This window comes from Camelus bactrianus, chromosome 28, assembly GCF_048773025.1.
Source record: "Camelus bactrianus isolate YW-2024 breed Bactrian camel chromosome 28, ASM4877302v1, whole genome shotgun sequence".
NCBI lineage: Eukaryota > Metazoa > Chordata > Mammalia > Artiodactyla > Camelidae > Camelus > Camelus bactrianus.
Genome location: NC_133566.1, coordinates 24,697,382 through 24,715,207, shown reverse-complemented (window position 1 = coordinate 24,715,207; position 17,826 = coordinate 24,697,382). Strand labels below are relative to the sequence as shown.

Below are 17,826 nucleotides of genomic sequence, written 5' to 3'. Positions count from 1 at the left end.
CCGGAAGTGGTACCACTGACCCACACTGAGTTTACTGCTGATAATCAGCCCCTCGCTGTTTTCCCTAGCTGCTTCAAAGCTTTGCACTGGCATCTTTTATTTACGCAGCTGAATTTCTGAACACAAGGGCAGGACATACACATATTCCATTCACATTCTGTATTTTGAGAGTCAGTCCATTTTCTCAGTATTCGGAAATCCTTTTGAATTCTAATTCTATTATGCTATGGGTCTATGACAGAATTCCTAGCTTTCTGCCACTGAGAAATCTTATTAACACGTATTTTACACCTTCATCCAGTTCAGTAAAAACACTGAACAGGGCAAATCTGAGAAGCTATTTAACACCAGAGGTTTCCCCACAGGCAGCCGCAGCCCACAGTCAGTATCCTTTAGGCACCTGACCAGTTTCTCTGTACGTAACTGCACCTTATCTTTCCCCATTTGATCTGTAAGAAAATCAGTAACACCTTTAAACACATTACCTACTGTACCTGTACAGCTCCTTAAGTACTGGCAAAGGTAACTGAGATGCTGTGAAGAGTACCCTTTGATAAACAACTGTTTGTATCTGGGGACCCATCAAGGGAAGATCACAGCAGTCACTGCTTTCTCACTCTAGGTGTCCATAATCCATCCCAGTGGTAATCTAGTCTAGAACCTTAGCCAGAATCAAAGCTATTCTCCCCATGTTTAGCTTATAGGATCACTTGCTTTTCACTTTTAACTCAGGACTATGCTGTCTGGTTCTTCTGGAAACTTTCTCATTCTCTTCAATTTCTTAAACATCACTGAGAAAAACAGATTGATCTCACTGGCAGACTGTGTTACTGACCTGGAATAGTACGTAGTACACTGATTCTCAACCAAGAGTAATTCTGCCATGCCTCAAAACATTCTACAATTCCTGGAGATATTTTTGGTTGTCAAGACTGGGAAGTGCCACTGACACCCAGTGGGTAGGCGGAGGCCAGGGAAGCTCAATGCACAGGACAGCCTCCCACAACAAAGAGCCACCTGCTCCAGACGCCAAGGGCGCAAAGCTGAAGAGTCCTGGTGTGGTTCCGGTCTCCTACTAACGCGGAGCCCATTGTCAGCATTCACAGCGGGAGAGCTTCCAGAAGAAACACTGCCAGAACAGAAACTTCAGGTGTGAATCCCTAACACTGCTGCCAAGCCTGCCCCTTCGTGCCCAGTGACCTTTCACAAGTGACTGGCCTCTAGGCCCCAGCTTCATCACCGTAAGATGCAATTAAAGTCAACACATTTTACAAGGTGGTGAGGATCATACGAGATAACGTGAGGTGTTTAAAAAATGGCAAAGCGCTATTTACGTTTAGGCTGTAAGTACATAATCCCATGTAGAGAGCAGATACAGGGCTATACAGCTGCTTCCCTGCAGCTCTTACCCACCGATCTCGGTTCTGTGCTTTGTAACAACACAGGACAAGTCTATTCCTCTTTCCAATATAAATTCTACCTCTATGCGTATCTTCTTTTAAGCTGAGTATCTCTAATTCTTGTATGATTTTCATATCCTGTTAGTGTTTTTATCCTGTTGGAGGCAAGTGGAGAATGCCCCTTCTCCATCAGTTGCTGTGTGTTCCAATCCTACTCTTCCCTTGAGGTCCCAGCGCAAACCTCCAACAAAAATTCTTTCACTGCAGAAAGTAACTTCTCTCTCCGGCCTCTCTCCTGAAGTTCCACGGCACTTTATCTGAGCCACTCATGGAGAGGCGATGAGGACGGGCTTGGGCTTTAACCGAGGTTCAAATCCCACTTCTAACTCAAGGTATTGCTGTGAACAAGTTTTCGAGACTCAGATTCTTCATCTGTCAGATGAGGAAGCTGTCACTCACTTTTCAAAGGACTGCTGGGACGACGTGGGAAGACACGGGAAGAAACCCTGACAGGGCGCTTAGCACACAGCGGGCACCAAGTAAGCGCTCCTTGTCATTCCCACTTACTTCCTATTTGAAATAGCAGTTATGTACGTCTTACTTCCTCTAAGACTGCAGGTTCTCGAATGCAGAATCATGCTGGTGTCCCTCCTAGTTCTTACAGCTTCCCTCCTGCGTGACAGCAACTCCAAGTGCTAAAATGTACTGGCGTCCAGAATATGAGTACGATACGACTCCTTGCCTTCAATCACCTTGGTTATTCCACCCTGGGTACTCTCCAGTCAGTCTGTTTCCTTAAAGCTCAACATAAAACTGGCTGATTTATTTAACTGCGCGAGTATAAAATATTATCAACAAACAGAATGGTAAAAAAAAAAAAGGGTAATACAGTAAAAGAAAGATTTAACAGATTCTCACCACAGCCTCTAAAAAGTTCCTTCCTCTTTATGTCTTATGTTCAGTGAAACTCAATTCTAAATTACGGTAAATGACCATCTATCTTACCGAACTCTGAATCCTCAATGAGATTACTGCTCTTAACTTTGTAGATTACAGATAACTAGTTAATATAATGAATGTCAGCCTAATTTTAAAATCATTGTTAAACGATGACACAATTCCATTAGACTTATGCCAAAAGAACAAAGGTGAATTTTTTTTTTTTTGCTTTTAGAAGGAATGATTTGCACTAATGTGTTTATGCCTGTTCATCCCTGCAGGGCCAACGCATACTTACAAACCTGAAAGAGAGCTGGCTGGGCCAAGAGAACACAAGTCAGACCACTGCACAGAAAGAAAGAAGTCAGTGAGAATGAAATAAGCTGGGTCTTACTGCACGTATGTGTATCCTCTTAGAATGATTCGCATTCCTGTGAGGATGTTCAGAAATATCAAGGTGTACTCTTTCCTCTTATTATTAAGTGGTCAATCCTAGTTCCTGCACATCAGAGAAAATATATTTTTCCCCAAACAATTTTCTGATAATTACTCCTTCTGCATCTTCTGTAAATAAAGATTTATAATAAATTATATTGATTTATAAATAAATCAAGAAATTCATAATTCTAGAAATTATTACCTGTTTGCCTTTACTAACTTCATTTTCACAAGTGGAATGTTCTTCGAGAATCGTTCTGCACTGTGTTATTAAACTTCTTGTCTGTGAGGTTGACAAGGGATCCCAAATGAATTCTACAAAGTCTGAAACAAAAATTTTAAGTGGTGCACAATTTATTTACTAGACTTTTTTGCTTGTCACATATAAACAATTGAGGCCTTTAGCAAACACTACTTCCTTCCTTATGTGGTTTAAAATCCAGGCCAGTGAGTACCATTACGTATTTGTATACAACCTCAATTTTCTTGTCCTCTTTTGGCTTTGTTGAATGGCTGGCTAAACTGCAACCCTGGTTAAATCACTTTGTCACAGCATCTGTGCCTGCAACCACGTGGCTAAAGCGTGGCTGGAAAGAAAGACACTCTGAACGGATCACCATCAAACGCCAGTGGGACCAGACTGCAGCCCAGCAGTCCTGGGGTTCCCTGGCCCACTCCCTTTCCTTCTGGCCTGGACGACTGTCTCCTCCTTCCTCTTCTCAGCTGATGGACTGCTCTTACCTTTTCTTCTCCCCACCCTTGCTCTCAGTCTCAGCTGATTAATTCCCAATTTGATGAGAAAAATGGGGTCGATGAGAAGAGAAGCTTCCCAAGCTTCTGGCACAGCACGTGCGCGGCCACCTGCCTCTGCGCCCACGCACGCTAACCTGTCGCCCCTTCCTACCGACAGAGCGCCCACGCTCCGTGTCCGGCCAGCCCTTTATTTCGACAAAAGGTCCCAATTCCTACAGCTTACTTGAAGACCCTGCTCCTGGAATTCCACCCTCCCGCTTCGGTATCGCCATCGTTTCTACTGGGTCTCTCCCTCCACTCTACAATTACTTCTCTTATATTAAAAACACTCTCTCTTGACCCTACTTTCCCCTCCACTGCTGCCCTATTTCCTTCCTTCATTTCACAACAAAAATCCTCAAAAAAACTGTTGAAACTTCCTCTCTCCAACTTCCCCCCTCTCCCTTTAACTCCTGAGTTCATTTCAGTTAGGCCTTACATACAACTTTTTACCTAAAATACTCCTATGAAGGCACAGACAACCCTCACGCTGCAAACCCTAATGGCTGACTCTAGCCCCTCTGATTTACCAGCAACCCCTGCAACATTCTCCTTCCTTGGCTTCCAGGACACTGGTCCTGGCTTCCTGCCTGCTCTCTGGGCCCCTCTGCTGGTTGCTTGTCGCCTCTTTGGCTCCCTAAATGCTGGAGTACCTCAGGACTCAGGTCATTAACCTTCTTTGTTTTTGTTTGTTTGTTTGTTTTGTTTTGTTTTGATATAAACAAGACTTTTATTAGTGAAGTAAAAAAAAAAAGCAGTGAAAGAGTACACTCCTGGGAACTGGCGAGGGCCAGTCCAAGAGAGGAAAACGGCCTATTTTCACATCTATGTTTTCAGCCTTAGCATTTCTAGTCAGTCTTGTGGCTTTGAAGGCCATCTGTGTGCTGACGCATTACAAATGTGCATCCCCTACCACACGTGTCCTGCAGACTCTCACTCCGCAGCTCAGCTGACAGCTGCAGCTGGATGACAGGCACCTCCAACCCAGCATGTGTCAAACTGAGCTCCCGATGCACCCCTACCCTAACTGGTTCCCCTCAGTCTTCCACCCCAGGGAACGGCAGCCCCGTCCTTCCCACTGCTCAGCCCGAAGCGACTTAGTCCTGGCTCCCTTCTCTCTCGTTGCGCAGGCAGCTCGTCAGCAAACCCTGCTCGTGCTGCCTCTGAACATACACACAATTCGCCCACTTCTCAGCACCTCCACTTTTGAAACTCACACATAAGCTACTGTTACCTGCTGCTCGGATTACTGCGAAAGCTTCCTAATGGGTCTGCCTACAGCTCATTCTCAACACAGCAACAGAGTGACTCTACTGAAATGTCAAGGCAGATCACGCAACTTTTCCCCAACTGCTTCTCTCTCCCACGGTCACTCACAGTGAAAGACAAGGTCCGAGTAAACGATCACAGGCCCACGTGGCACAGCCTCTGCTGACCTGAGGACCTCTTCTCACGCTCCCTCTTGCCCCTCTACTGAAGTTATGGGGCCTATGTGCTGGCTTTCAAACAGAGCAGCTTCTGCCTCAGGGCTTCTGCACTTCTGCTCCTGCTGCCCTGAATGCTATTCCCTTACACACTCATATGGCCCTCTTCTATGCTTCCTTTTGGAATCTGCTCATTTGCGAACTCATCAGGAAGGCCTTCCCTGGCCAACCGATTTCAAATTGCACTCCTCTTTCATAATCTGTATCCCCTTCCCTTACTTTATTTTTCTCCTTGGCCCTTATAACTAACACACTCTAGGCTTTATTTATTTATCTTTATCATTTGTCGTCTTCACAGAATGCCAGCTCCATGAGGGCAGGAATTATTTTATTCATTGCTGTATGTGCTGAAGTAACAATGGTGCTTGGTCCTTGTAAAATACAACTTAAATAATTTTTAGAACTTTAAATAGACTGAAAGAAACCCCACCCAAGCCAAATGTAAAATAACGATTTCTCAAGCATCTAGAAGGTTAGGCTTGTAATAATCTTAGAAATGTTTGGTCAGCTGAGGCCCACTGTGTGCTTAGCATTAACTACAGGAAACACAGCAATAAGTAAGATCAGGCAGCTGCCTCTGAACAATTCTGTCTAACGGCAAATACAAACACTCAGGTAAGCAATTACAACTCAGGGCATAGGTGCCCCCTAAGTATGAATTCAGAGTGCTACGGGAACCCAGAAAGGCACGTGTAACCCAGTTCCTAGAAGTGGTGTCCTGTTCTGAGTTCTGAAAGATAAAGAGGAGTTAGTTAGATAAAAGAGGTAGGGTTAGGAGATTTGTCAAGTGGGTGGAGCACAGAAGATGTAAAGGCCAAGGAGAATACAGCTTAAGTTCAGCAGAGGTGGAGATGAGGGAAGAAGGAATCCAGGTTGGCTGGAGAACTACTAAACAAGAGACAACATTATGAAGGGCCTAGAAAGCATGTTAAAGAGTTTATTTAGACTTGATCCTAAAGGCAGTTAAGAAAAATTCAAGTGTTTTAAATGAGGTATGACAGAATCAGACTCACATCTTAGACAGATCATCAAGGTTGCAGTACAGAAAATGGGTGAGAAAAAGGAAAAAGACAAGACTTGGCAATTGCTTACATAAGGGGGTAAGAAAGAGGGAGGAGTAGATGACTTGAAGGTTCTGGTCTGAACACATGGGCAGACGGAGGTGCCATTTTTTAGACAAGGAACGTAAGTGGAGTAGACGGCAGCAAGGATGCCAAGTGTGACTGCGCAAGCGGCGTGGGAGCTGCCTGTTAGACGGCCAGGCAGGCGCACTCAGAAGGCACTCTGATAAGAGGTCTGGTGCTCGCAGGAGGTCTGGACTAGTTCTCGCAGCTCTTCTGGATTTAAAACCAAGCAGAGCAGCACCGTCCAAAAGAACTTCCTGTGATGCTGGGGCAGACGTCTCGCATCTGCACTATTTAATGTGACAGTCACGGGCGATGCACGGCTCTTGAAGAGCTACAATGTAGCTAGTGTGACTGAGCGCTAAATTTTAATTTTACGAATTTGGAACTTGTATTTTAACAGCCGCATGTACTTGGCGGCCACTGAGCCGCAACTAAAGGGGAGTGTGACAGCAGCCAGGGAGCTCGCGGAGTCTGACGGGCCCAGGGACGGGACTTAGGGCAACGCGCAGCATTAACGTCCCCAAATGCTACTTATTTGAGGGGCCGTTTAATTGTAAGTCAAGTGTTTCGAGTTTTCAGGCATTAACAGTGCTTGGTAGTTGAAAGTAGTATCTTTCTGATACACCTCGTGGTGGCACTGCAATTACCCTGAGGAAAAAGTCTTTCAAGCTCAGTCAAGTTGGCTGAGAAATGACACAAAGTCGGTCGCTTCATCTTCTAAGAGCTCTGCAGCTCTGCTGTCGGCTCCACTCTCAGTGACACGGTGGAACAGAGCCTCACCGGGTACAACTTCACATAAAACTGGTCTTCAGACTGAAGCACAAGCGTCAACGTGCTTGAGTGCCAGTGGCAGCTGCGAGGGAAACGCAGTAATGGTTTTTAAAGAAAGAAGAAACATAAGGGGACAAGTTAAGGGTAAGAGAGAAGTACATATAGGAGAGATGAAAGTGTGCCACTAATAAATGACTTAGGTGTTATAAAAGTAACGTTAATGTCACAAGTGCTAAAGGTCAGAGAGTATGAGTTTGGCAGCCAATCGCTTCCACAAACAAGCCTTTTGTGATCTGCTTAAATTATAACATCTGTTGATTTTTACAGCATATAAAAGTTCTTACGTTCAACAACTTTAAAAAAATATGCGACAGTAACAGAAATTACTGATCTTGCACTTTGCGAAAGGACAATTTAATTTTATCAAGATTATAAAACCATACCTGTAAGTCGAGGAATGACTATTTTGTTGATGACAGCAGACAAGATTTTCCTATCAGAACTATCTTCCTTCCCTGCATCTTTCATACTGCTCTCCATAAATTCTCCTATAGATGTGAACCACAGCATCTGTTTTAAACCTATGGAATCAAACTTATAAATAAAATTATCCAAGTTATAATTGATTCTTAAACATCAGTTTATTTTTAAATAGTTAACTTCTTCAGTAATCACCAGAGCTTTTCTGAGGATCAAAGGAGAATAACCTCACGTTCTAACCCAATGTATACAGCACTGGCCCACCCAGGCGAGGCAGGACGACACAAGTCAGACATGATGTCCAGGCAAAAGGAAAGGAAGCTGCACTCCATGCATTCATCCTTATCCAGAACCGCCCACTGTGTGCCCAGAGCCTACTAAATGACTAGTACTGTGTGGAGCAAAATACACAACTATAATAACAGCAGCTGAGACAGCCAAAGAATCTGCTTACAGAAATAGACTCACATCATGCAAAATTCACTTCTGGCTCTCCTGATTCTCGCTGGCACAAATGTGTACTCTGCATGTGGTTCAGCTTGTTACTAAGCAAATAGCAGACGGCCAATGATTACTTGTTGACTGACAGAATGAACAGAACTCTGCTGGGCATAACAGACCTCTCAGTTCAGCCTGAGTTGTTAACAGTGAGCTGCTGTCCTGCCAACTACCTACCACTTTCCCAGGGATAAGCCTGGTTCTTATCCTGTGAACACTGTACGGCCCTGGACGTGACACAGAGCCTAGACATGCATGACTAGGGCCGAGGAAGAGAAACGACAGGATCCATCCTTTACTTGGTTAAATCTTTATCCGCAGCTCTCCTCTCTTCCTAGAGTTTCATTTTCCATTTCTATTTGTTTAACATCCATGTGGATATCCCACAATCATTTCATTGTCTATAAGGTAAAACTTCCTTCAAAACCTTTTCCCTCTCTGAAAAGTCACCATTTATTTCTATTAATGGAACCACCATTGTACTAATAACTCAGAATCCAAACCTTAGGGTCATCCTTTGATGTGATGTGTTAGCAGCGTTTTCAGTATTTTACTGATTCTTACTTCGTAACACTACTTGTAGTCAACCCTCTCTTTCCCTGTCTTTGTCACCGTCACCCCGCACGGGGAAGACATCACTCTGGACCTGGGCTGTCCAGCAGTAGCCTTTCAGTACACATCTCCATCTCTCCCTCCCTGCCCTCCAAGTTAGCCTACTGCTCAGGGCTTCCTAAAACATGACCTTAATCATGTCACTCCTCCCATTATCAACCAAAAAGTTCGTAACTCTTCATTTAGGATCTCTACAGTCTCTAGGCTAAACTAACGCTTCTCCCTGTATAGCTTCATGAAACACCTTTTCCTTTCTCCCTCTTTCTGTTTAAATCCTGTATGCCCTTCAAATCCTCATTTAAACCCCTCATTTTCATGTCACTTTCCTAACTAAGGACTCCCAATATGTCATCTCCAACTTCAGAGCTTTCGGTACCTAGTTTGAATGTCACTCAGCCAGACTGTGAAATTCTTCGGGTCTAATACTACCTTTACTGTTTTGAGTGATCTTCAACTTAACATAGACGAGGATAAAAAAAAGTGTTTCCTTCACTGATGTTGCATCCCTCAGCCTTCAATAGAGTGAGAACCAAGGAAAGATGAATGCAGACCACCCCCACCAAAGCACTAATTATCATATCATCTCCAGCTCTCAAGGTGAGGTATTTTATAGCTAACTTGGTAAACAAGAGTTCATTTAAGTAACTAACGTGATCAAGATTATTTTTTTCACCTGTTAATAAGCACAGTACCTTAAGAGGGTTCCAATCAATCAACTGAAATCGTATTAAGGGATTTAAAAGCTTCGGGATGCATAAACTAACGAAAGCTTCATAATAAGAATCAGGAAACTTTTCTCTCCATTGTTGAAATTTCAATAAAATGTTCTGGATGTTACAAAAATCATCATGTACATCTTCAAATATCTTCTTACGATCCTGTAAAATGTCACCTGTGAACAAAATGAGTCTCTGTATATCACGTATTTTAAGTCTGCGATCCTTAAGTTTGCTTCCTATAAACACAGTTATGTGTAACTATGTCATCGACTGAGCTGAAAACCTTCCTTTGATGTGAACATGTAAATTAGTGTTCATTAAAAATCACTTTAGTCACAATTAATACTAATAATGTCTACCATCTATTGAGCCTGTGTTATATGCCAAAGCAGTGCAAATGCATTATCTCATTTCAGCATTATAACTATCTTCCCTGTAAGGTAAGCGTTACTAGCCTACCTACCTACTTAAACAAGGAACAGGCAAACGAAAAACATCAGATGTAGCAAAGTCAAGGAATCTGCTGAAGATCACACAGAATAGATCCCCTCTTTGAACTCGCCTATTTGACTGCAAAGCCGGCTCCTTCGACTATACTCGTGTTACATTCTCCTAACGTTAAAAATGGGCTCTACTAAATTCAATTATTTTAAATTCAAAATGATAACACAGAAAGTATGCAGTAGAGAAATGAAACCAAAAATATTCATGGTTCCTTTATAGCAGGTGATGAAAAAGGTAGAGGGTAAAAACTATAAAGATACAGGAATACTCATCATGCTCCTCCACTTTATCCATTTCTCAGCGGTAAGGACAAGCCTGAATTTTCCCAACTATTTTAGATTGCTTACGCGTTTAAGGGCAAACACAGCAAAGCATTTCCCATCATTCTGATACTTTAAATCGAGACATATTAGAAACTTGATAACTGACCTCGGCTTTTCTGGAAGTCAGTCATGTCTGCTGAAGGTAGTTCATCATCACTAGACGTCCCTTCCTGGTGAGTACAATTCCCCGAAAGTGCCCTTGCTTGTCTTCGTCGTGCCCTACGTTTTGCGAGAAACCAAAAAAGATTAAAAACAAATAGCTTCTGTTGAAAATAAATGCTTTAAAACAGAAAGTCATCATTTATTTAAAATGCCCAGACATAAACCATTGTATCTGCACACAACTTTATGTTACCATATTTGACATTTTAGCTTCATTAACCTGAATTGGTTCTCCTTCTTTCTGGTAAGACACTCCCACAGGCTACCCAGACTTGGAAGAGGGGATAACAATATAATTAGGACCGGCTTTTAGTTATGAGCCATTCCCAGCCTGATATATGCCATCTTACCCATTCCTTTTGACTGATCCAAATATATCAGTGTGTCTTCAAACCATGGGGTACAGGGCTGCTTAACTAAATTCTGATTTTACATCACTCTCATAAATTAATATTCTAGATTATGGTTAATTATACTCCTATGGTCAACTGTATTTAAGCAGTGGAAAATACTGGCTCAATGACGTTTTAATGCTGGAGAGGGTGTAGAGAAAAGGAAACCCTCCTACATTGTTGGTTGGAATGTAGTTTGGGGCAGCCATTATGGAAAACAGTATGGAGATTCCTTAAAAAACTAAAAATAGATTTGCCATATGATTCAGCAATCCCACTCCTGGGCATTTATCCAGAGAGAACTCTAATTCAAAAAGATACATGCACCCCAATGTTAACAGCACACTATTTACAACATCCAACACATGGAAACAACCTAAATGTCCATCAACTCATGACTGGATCAAGAAGATGTGGTGCACATATACAACAGAATGCTACTCAGTCATAAAAAATAACAATGCCATTTTTGGCATAATGGATGGACCTGGAGAGTGTCATTCTAAGTGAAGTCAGCCAGGAAGAGAAAGAAAAATACCTATGATACCATTCATATGTGGAATCTAAAAAAAAGACACAAATGAAAACAAACTTACGGTGACTGGCGGGGAAAGGGAGTGGGAAGGGATAACTGGGAGTTTGAGATTTCAGATACTAACTACTATATGTAAAATAAGTAAGTTTTTATTCTGTATAGCACAGGGAACTGTATTCAATATCTTGTAACCTATAATGAAAAAGAATACGAAAAATGTTTGCATGACTGAAACATTATGCTGCACATCAGAAATCGACACAACTTTGTAAACTGATTATACTTCAACTAAAAAACAAAAAGATGTATGTGTTAAGTCTTTATATAGGTACCTTCGAGATTCAATCTCTTCGAAACTCCACTGAGTTTTCTCATCTACAGCCAAACTTCTATTTGTTGACGTCTCAGCTTCGCCTGTTAATTAAAAAAACTGATTTTGTACTGAAAATTCTCAAAAGAAATAGACTGAAACACTCTGAAAACAGAAGTTATACCTTAGGTGTATATACATATCTGTGTATAGAAACATACACTCACACAGAATATGCTAAAACTGCGCATTTCACCATGCAATGAGATTGCAACGCTAACTCCCTGCCCCAGTAGTAACAGGCACTGAGTCTGCCAGCTTAAGAAAACGTATCTTGTCTGGCTAACACAGTTCAGCCCTTGAGAACAGCAACAAAACTCTACTATAGAGCTTCTTCTCCCTTGTATTCTTTTCCAGTAGTCTTCACCAGTTTTTTCTGTCCTTGTAATCAAATGCTAGACGCATCTGCATTACCAATATGTCATTCGTATTATTTCCTATTTTAGCATGTACCATAATTTATGACCAACTAAATATCATGTATTTGAGTCATTCTGATTTTGCTTTTGTCAGCTGCTTGATGCTATGGTCTCATTTCTTTCGCTCTACACCCTGACAGAACCTTATTCAAAGGCAGACATCTCTGAAAATACAAAACCAGTGTGTGAACTAAAGGGCAGCATCCAAATCTTTTGTAATGAAATCTCACAGATGATTCTATACCTAACCCACCAGAATTTCTTCAGCTTCCATAACAAACCTGTGGAGGACCATGGAGATGCTACGAAGTTAGATTTCTGATACAGTCTATGTAGTGATGATGTCATCTCACTCAGTAAATGATAATATAAATACTTTGTGTCAAATAGTAAATGATTAGAAGTTATAATAATTATTTTTTAGTTTTTGATTTAATTTAAGACATTTTGAGGTCCTGGCATTTTTGGAAGGGGGTAGGTGATAGGTTAGTGGGAAAACACTCAAAAAACATTTTTTATATAAGAGTAAAAATATTTTTATCCTCCACCTGATACTTAGCTTAATGAATAATAAGTCACACTGAACATGAAGAACACTAACGTAGTAACTGTTGTAAATACGTTGACTCATGCTTTAATTCATCTTGCCTGCGTTTCATAAAGATCATGGCTTGTTTTACAAGAAGTGCGTGCATGGCTGATTCTACTTCTTGGATGCTGATAATCTGAAATACATATATAAGTAACATTTTATGGGTCATCATTAGTGAATTATAAAAAAATACTAGTTACATATAAGCATATTATATGCTCAGTTCTCACATACAGAAACATTTTTAATACTATCACATCTCAATTAAAAGAACACTGTGAGGAACAGACCTAGCTGCCAATACTTTCAATACTCATAAAACCAGAAAATCAACTTAATGTCCTAAAACAGCTATAAACATTATAAATAATGAAATCTAACGGGCTGGAGTCAAGAACACGTGTAAGAGTGGATAGATGAGGAGAAGGATGCTTTTTTGAGACAGAAGAGGAGGAAATGACGAACGCAGCTATTTTTCACAGGCGGAGGTGGGCAGACTAGAGGGGAACACTGGAGGAGACTGGTGAAATTTGAAGAAAATAGAGAATGAAAGAGACCTAACCAGACAAGTAAGAAAGCTGAAGCAGAACTGAATGATTAATTGAAACTGGCATTCTTCCATTTTATGGGCAACAATTCTCCCGACTCCGATGATGTTCCGTATCTGCTGCTATGGATTCAAGCTTTGGCTGTAATTCTTCTACTGAATGAAGAAACTACTTTGTAATAAACACTTCAGAGAGTAACTACCAAGTGATACTAAAGGTACTCAACTTAAAACAGTGGGGGAGGAAATACCCAATCATTTGGTAACACTCTAAAAGGAAATAAAAATGCAGAAAGGAGAGTATTTTTTTAAATGGTTAGTCTACTTAAAAAAAAAAGGACAACTCAAGACCCCAGTGTAAAGACTCAGCATGTATAAAACAAAAACAGAAATTATAACAGAAAGGAATGATTTATGTATCTAATTAACACGAAAACTTCAAAACATCTGATGTCAAAAAACTACTGCAAATAAAATCAAAAGACAAAACAAACTGGAAAGTTTACCTACATCAAATAGGATAAAGCATTAACATTGTTAAGCAATAAAGAGTTGTTTATCATATTCTGGCAAAAAAAAAAAAAAAAAGAAGGAAAAGAAAACAAAACAAAACAGAAAAACACCAAAACCCTGGTATGAACCCAAAAGACAACAGGGCAAAGGACACGAACAATTCAAAAGAAGAAAAACCGCATGTGTCAATAAAACAATGGGTTTGTTTGAGAACAAAATAAATATGTAAAAACAAAAACCATTTTTTAATGTAGTAAACTAGAAATTAATACAATCTTTCTGGAGGATAATTTAGCCTTAAAGATATTTATACCTTTTGACTTAATAATTTACTTTCTAGTAATTTTTCTTAAACACATGGAATATTAACACAAAAATTTATACATAAAACTTTATACTGCTATCCATAATTGCAAAATAATAGCAAAAAAATCTAACTGTCCAACATCAAGGAAATGCTTAATATCCTAGTGTGTCAAAATGTGTAGGAAAAAGCCTAGAGGAAAGTATTTAGTTGTGGGATTTAGACTTCAAAAAAATTCACATGGTAAGGGAATTTCTCCATAAAAAAGAAATGGCTAAATATTTACAGACATGTACCTTTTCACTAAGACAGTCAATTAAATTTTCCACATAAATTTTCATGTTCTTATAGAATTTAATATTTAGAGCTTGATCTGATGAATTCTCTAAGTTCTGGATGGTACTCTTTGAGCTCTTGATGTCTTGTATGTATTTTTCATACTCCCTCAGGTGTGAGCGGTGAGTATCCTGCAGTAATGCTAATCTAAATAAACAAAATAAAAATAAATAAAAAGTGCTTTATACTTCAGACTTTGATTTCTACTATCATAAGTAGCAGTGTAATGAAAATTTTTTCAAAGCTACCTTACAGAGACCACCAGGGAACCTGAAGCCACATACAAACCAGGGTTTATGAGACTTGTGGAGCAAAGGACGACACCGAAGTAACAGACGTCTCAAAAGGACACTCAGAGGCTTTTAGGTGCTGGAGCTAATCACAGGGTAGTTTCAGAGAAGTCAGTGTGAACTGATCAGAATTCTGTAAACTAGATGAGGTGCTAGAAAATCAGTGTCTTCTCTCTGAAACACAGGAGTCCACGTGGAGTTACTATCAGATCAGCCTGTGGTCTTCTCTGGAATACAGGTACCTGAGCGGGCATTAAAACCACCCGAGCATGTTACAGTTAGCTATAATCTATCTGTTTTGCGACTCATAACGGTTTCTGTTTCACTTGTCATTAGAATCTCATGTTCCCTGAGGAGTGTTTCTTTCCTCTGTTGCTTGCTGTAGCCCCTACATCGCTCTGCTGAGTCCAGACAGCTCACCTTCTTTCGCCTCTTGTGAGTATCACATGCATCAACTGATGCAACATGAAAAAACTGCCAAATATAATTTAACATCTACTTATCTTTTAAAATTCACATATCCCTTACATACACATACCAATGGAGGAATAAGAAACACTTAACATCTGGAATGTGTTTTTCACTACTACTTGATACTGTGAGCACATTACAATTCGAGAATTAACTACAAATAACAAATTCATAGTATCTGGACTTGAATCAGACAATGTTTTTAAAATTATACTCCTGCTAAACTCACTAATAAGCACTTGCTTAGGCCAAGTGTCCTCTTCTCAAGTCTCCTTGCAACACTGACTATTGTATTTGTCTTTCAAAACCTTTCTTTGCTTTATATAAAAAATAGTTAAGAAATAAACCAAGATAATAATGCATAATAAACATTATGAATAAAGTGCTTTAAGTACAATATTACTGGTTATAGCAGTAAACTTTTAAGTACATATATGAAAAAACAAGGCATGGAACAGGATAGGTAAGTGAGCTTCATTTTCACATTAAAATGGGGCAATATGCAAGTATATATGTGCTTATAGAGACACACACATACATTACTTCCTTAAGGAAACGTTGGAAATTGGTAGCAATGGTTTCCTCTGGGGAAGATGATTTCCTTTTCTCTGTATAAGCTTTTGTATCATTTGACTTTTTTGTCTTTAAATTGTTAAGAATGGATTTTCTTTTAAAATAAAAAACCTAATTAAAAAAAGTATACTAAAGCTAAAAATAACATTTATTCAGATAAAGTGAAATGCTAATCTTTTTCAGTGATCTGCTATCTTTTTAATATTCTATTATTCATGCAAGACAATCCTCTCATTCAAACACAATCTCAAAAAAAAAAGGAAAAAGTTCTGAGTTATATGCAATTCCAGATGCAACTGCTGTAATTCTAGCTCTGTATCAGGAGAGTAAATGGTAGTGAAATTATTACAAAAATAATCTTTAGTCAAGACAATCTCATCATTTAACATCACTATTGAAAAACACTGATCTAGAACAGAAGTTGGCAAACTTTTTCCGTAAAGGGCCAGTCAGTATTTCAGGCTTGCAAAGCTCCACGGTTGCTACTGCAAGTCCTCAGCTCTACGTTGCAGCATGAAAGCAGCCAGACAACATGTAAGTGCACAAGATGGCTGTCTTCCAAGAAACCCTCGTTACAAAAACAGGCAGTGGGCTGGTATTTTGCTAACCTCCTAGCATACAGAGATAACCTGATGTCTAGAAAATGGTACATCTAAAATTTTCATTAATTTATTGCACTATAAAATGTTACAAAATGTCTTTTTCTATATTAAACTATTTAAATGAACTATGACCAACATACTTGAGTTGCAGTGTGCTCAAGGAATGAAGCAACTTAAACCTGATTTATACGAAAGATACAGAAGAAAATTTTGAACCTATTCCCAAGCATCAGAAAAAATTCTCAGGTATTTAAAAAAAAAGCAATTAAAAGATTCTTCACAACTACTTGCTTGGTGGCAGGAGAACCAAGCTCTCTCCTTGTATCAAACAGTGTAAGGACAATTAGACTTTTACTGTCATATTTATTCTTTTATGTATCTAAAGGTGCACACTAGATCCTGACTAGTGAAACAGAAGATGTAAATATTTAAAACAAAACAACCTATCACAGAGTTTGCCTTATTTTTCACAAAAGGTACTATTTATAGTGAGATTAATACTATTTATTGAAAGATAACTATTAGTTGCAATAGATAATGGTTATTTAGCTGTGCTTCAGAAATGTATTTGTATCAGAAACCATAAAAATATACCTAACTTTTACTGAAGTTAACCTTCCCTGGAAATTTATCTTAAGAACAGTTTAAATGACTTATAGGAACAAAATGTTCATTATCAGTGGCATTATTTATAATAGACAAATTTAGAAATCAAAATGTCTAAAACAGAACTACTTAAATAAATACCAACTATATAGATGAGTGAAATATTACTATGATTATTTTCTACTGTAATCAAAAACATAGGACAAAATCTACAATCTTAACCATTTTAAGTACACTGCAGTGGTATTAAGGACAAGCATACTGCAGTGTAACAGATCTTTACAACTTTTCCATCTTGCAGAACTGAAACTACACACACTGGTCAACAACAACTCACCTCCCCGCACCCTTGGCAACCACCACTCCACTTTCCGTTCCTAAGAGGCTGACTCCTGTCGATGCCTCACGTAAGAAGAATCATGCAGTCTTTATTTAGCTTTTTAAACTGGCTCATGTCACTCAGTCTTCAAGGTTCATCCACACTGTAGCATTACAGGGTTTCCTTCTTTACCACTGACAGTATTCCATTTTATGTAAATACCACGTTTTCTTTATCCATTCATTGGCTGATGCCCATCAACAGGCTGCTTCTACCTCTAAGCTATCGCAATTAATGCTGTGATGAACAAGGGTGTACAAAAAGCTCTTCAACTGCTTTCAGTTCTTTAGGTTATATATCCAAGAGCAGGGTTGCTGGATCATATAGTAATTCTATCTTTAACTCCTGCAGAAAAATCTCCATATTGTTTTCCATAGCAACCGCACCATCTTACATTCCCACCAACAATGTTTAAGTTTCCTTTTCTCTACATATTTAACACTAGCCAATTCTATATTTTTCATAGTGGCCACCCTAACGAGTACGAGGCGTGTTCACTGTGGTTTTGATTTGTAACTCCCTGATGTCAGTGACGCTGAGCGTCTCTTCATGTCTGTCGGCCACTTGCATGTCTCCTTTGAGAAATGTCTATTCCAGGCCTTTGCCCGTTTTCCAGCGGGACTGCTTTTTTGTTGCTGAGTTAAAGGA

The 17,826-nt window shown here is 39.7% G+C and overlaps 1 protein-coding gene across 5 annotated transcripts in view; it reads right to left on the bottom strand.

Annotated features, from left to right (window-relative positions):
- GCFC2 (GC-rich sequence DNA-binding factor 2) overlaps positions 1 to 17,826 on the bottom strand; it is a 51,698-nt gene that overhangs the window by 11,094 nt on the left and 22,778 nt on the right. For all 5 annotated transcript variants that reach the window (XM_074354386.1, XM_074354387.1, XM_074354389.1 and 2 more), the window contains 7 exons: positions 14,218 to 14,404; positions 12,567 to 12,690; positions 11,509 to 11,590; positions 10,194 to 10,306; positions 9,234 to 9,433; positions 7,395 to 7,545; positions 2,980 to 3,101 (listed from right to left, as the gene is read on the bottom strand). In XM_074354386.1, the coding sequence (XP_074210487.1) occupies positions 2,980 to 3,101; positions 7,395 to 7,545; positions 9,234 to 9,433; positions 10,194 to 10,306; positions 11,509 to 11,590; positions 12,567 to 12,690; positions 14,218 to 14,404 (979 nt within the window). The remainder of the gene's footprint in view (positions 1 to 2,979; positions 3,102 to 7,394; positions 7,546 to 9,233; positions 9,434 to 10,193; positions 10,307 to 11,508; positions 11,591 to 12,566; positions 12,691 to 14,217; positions 14,405 to 17,826) is intronic.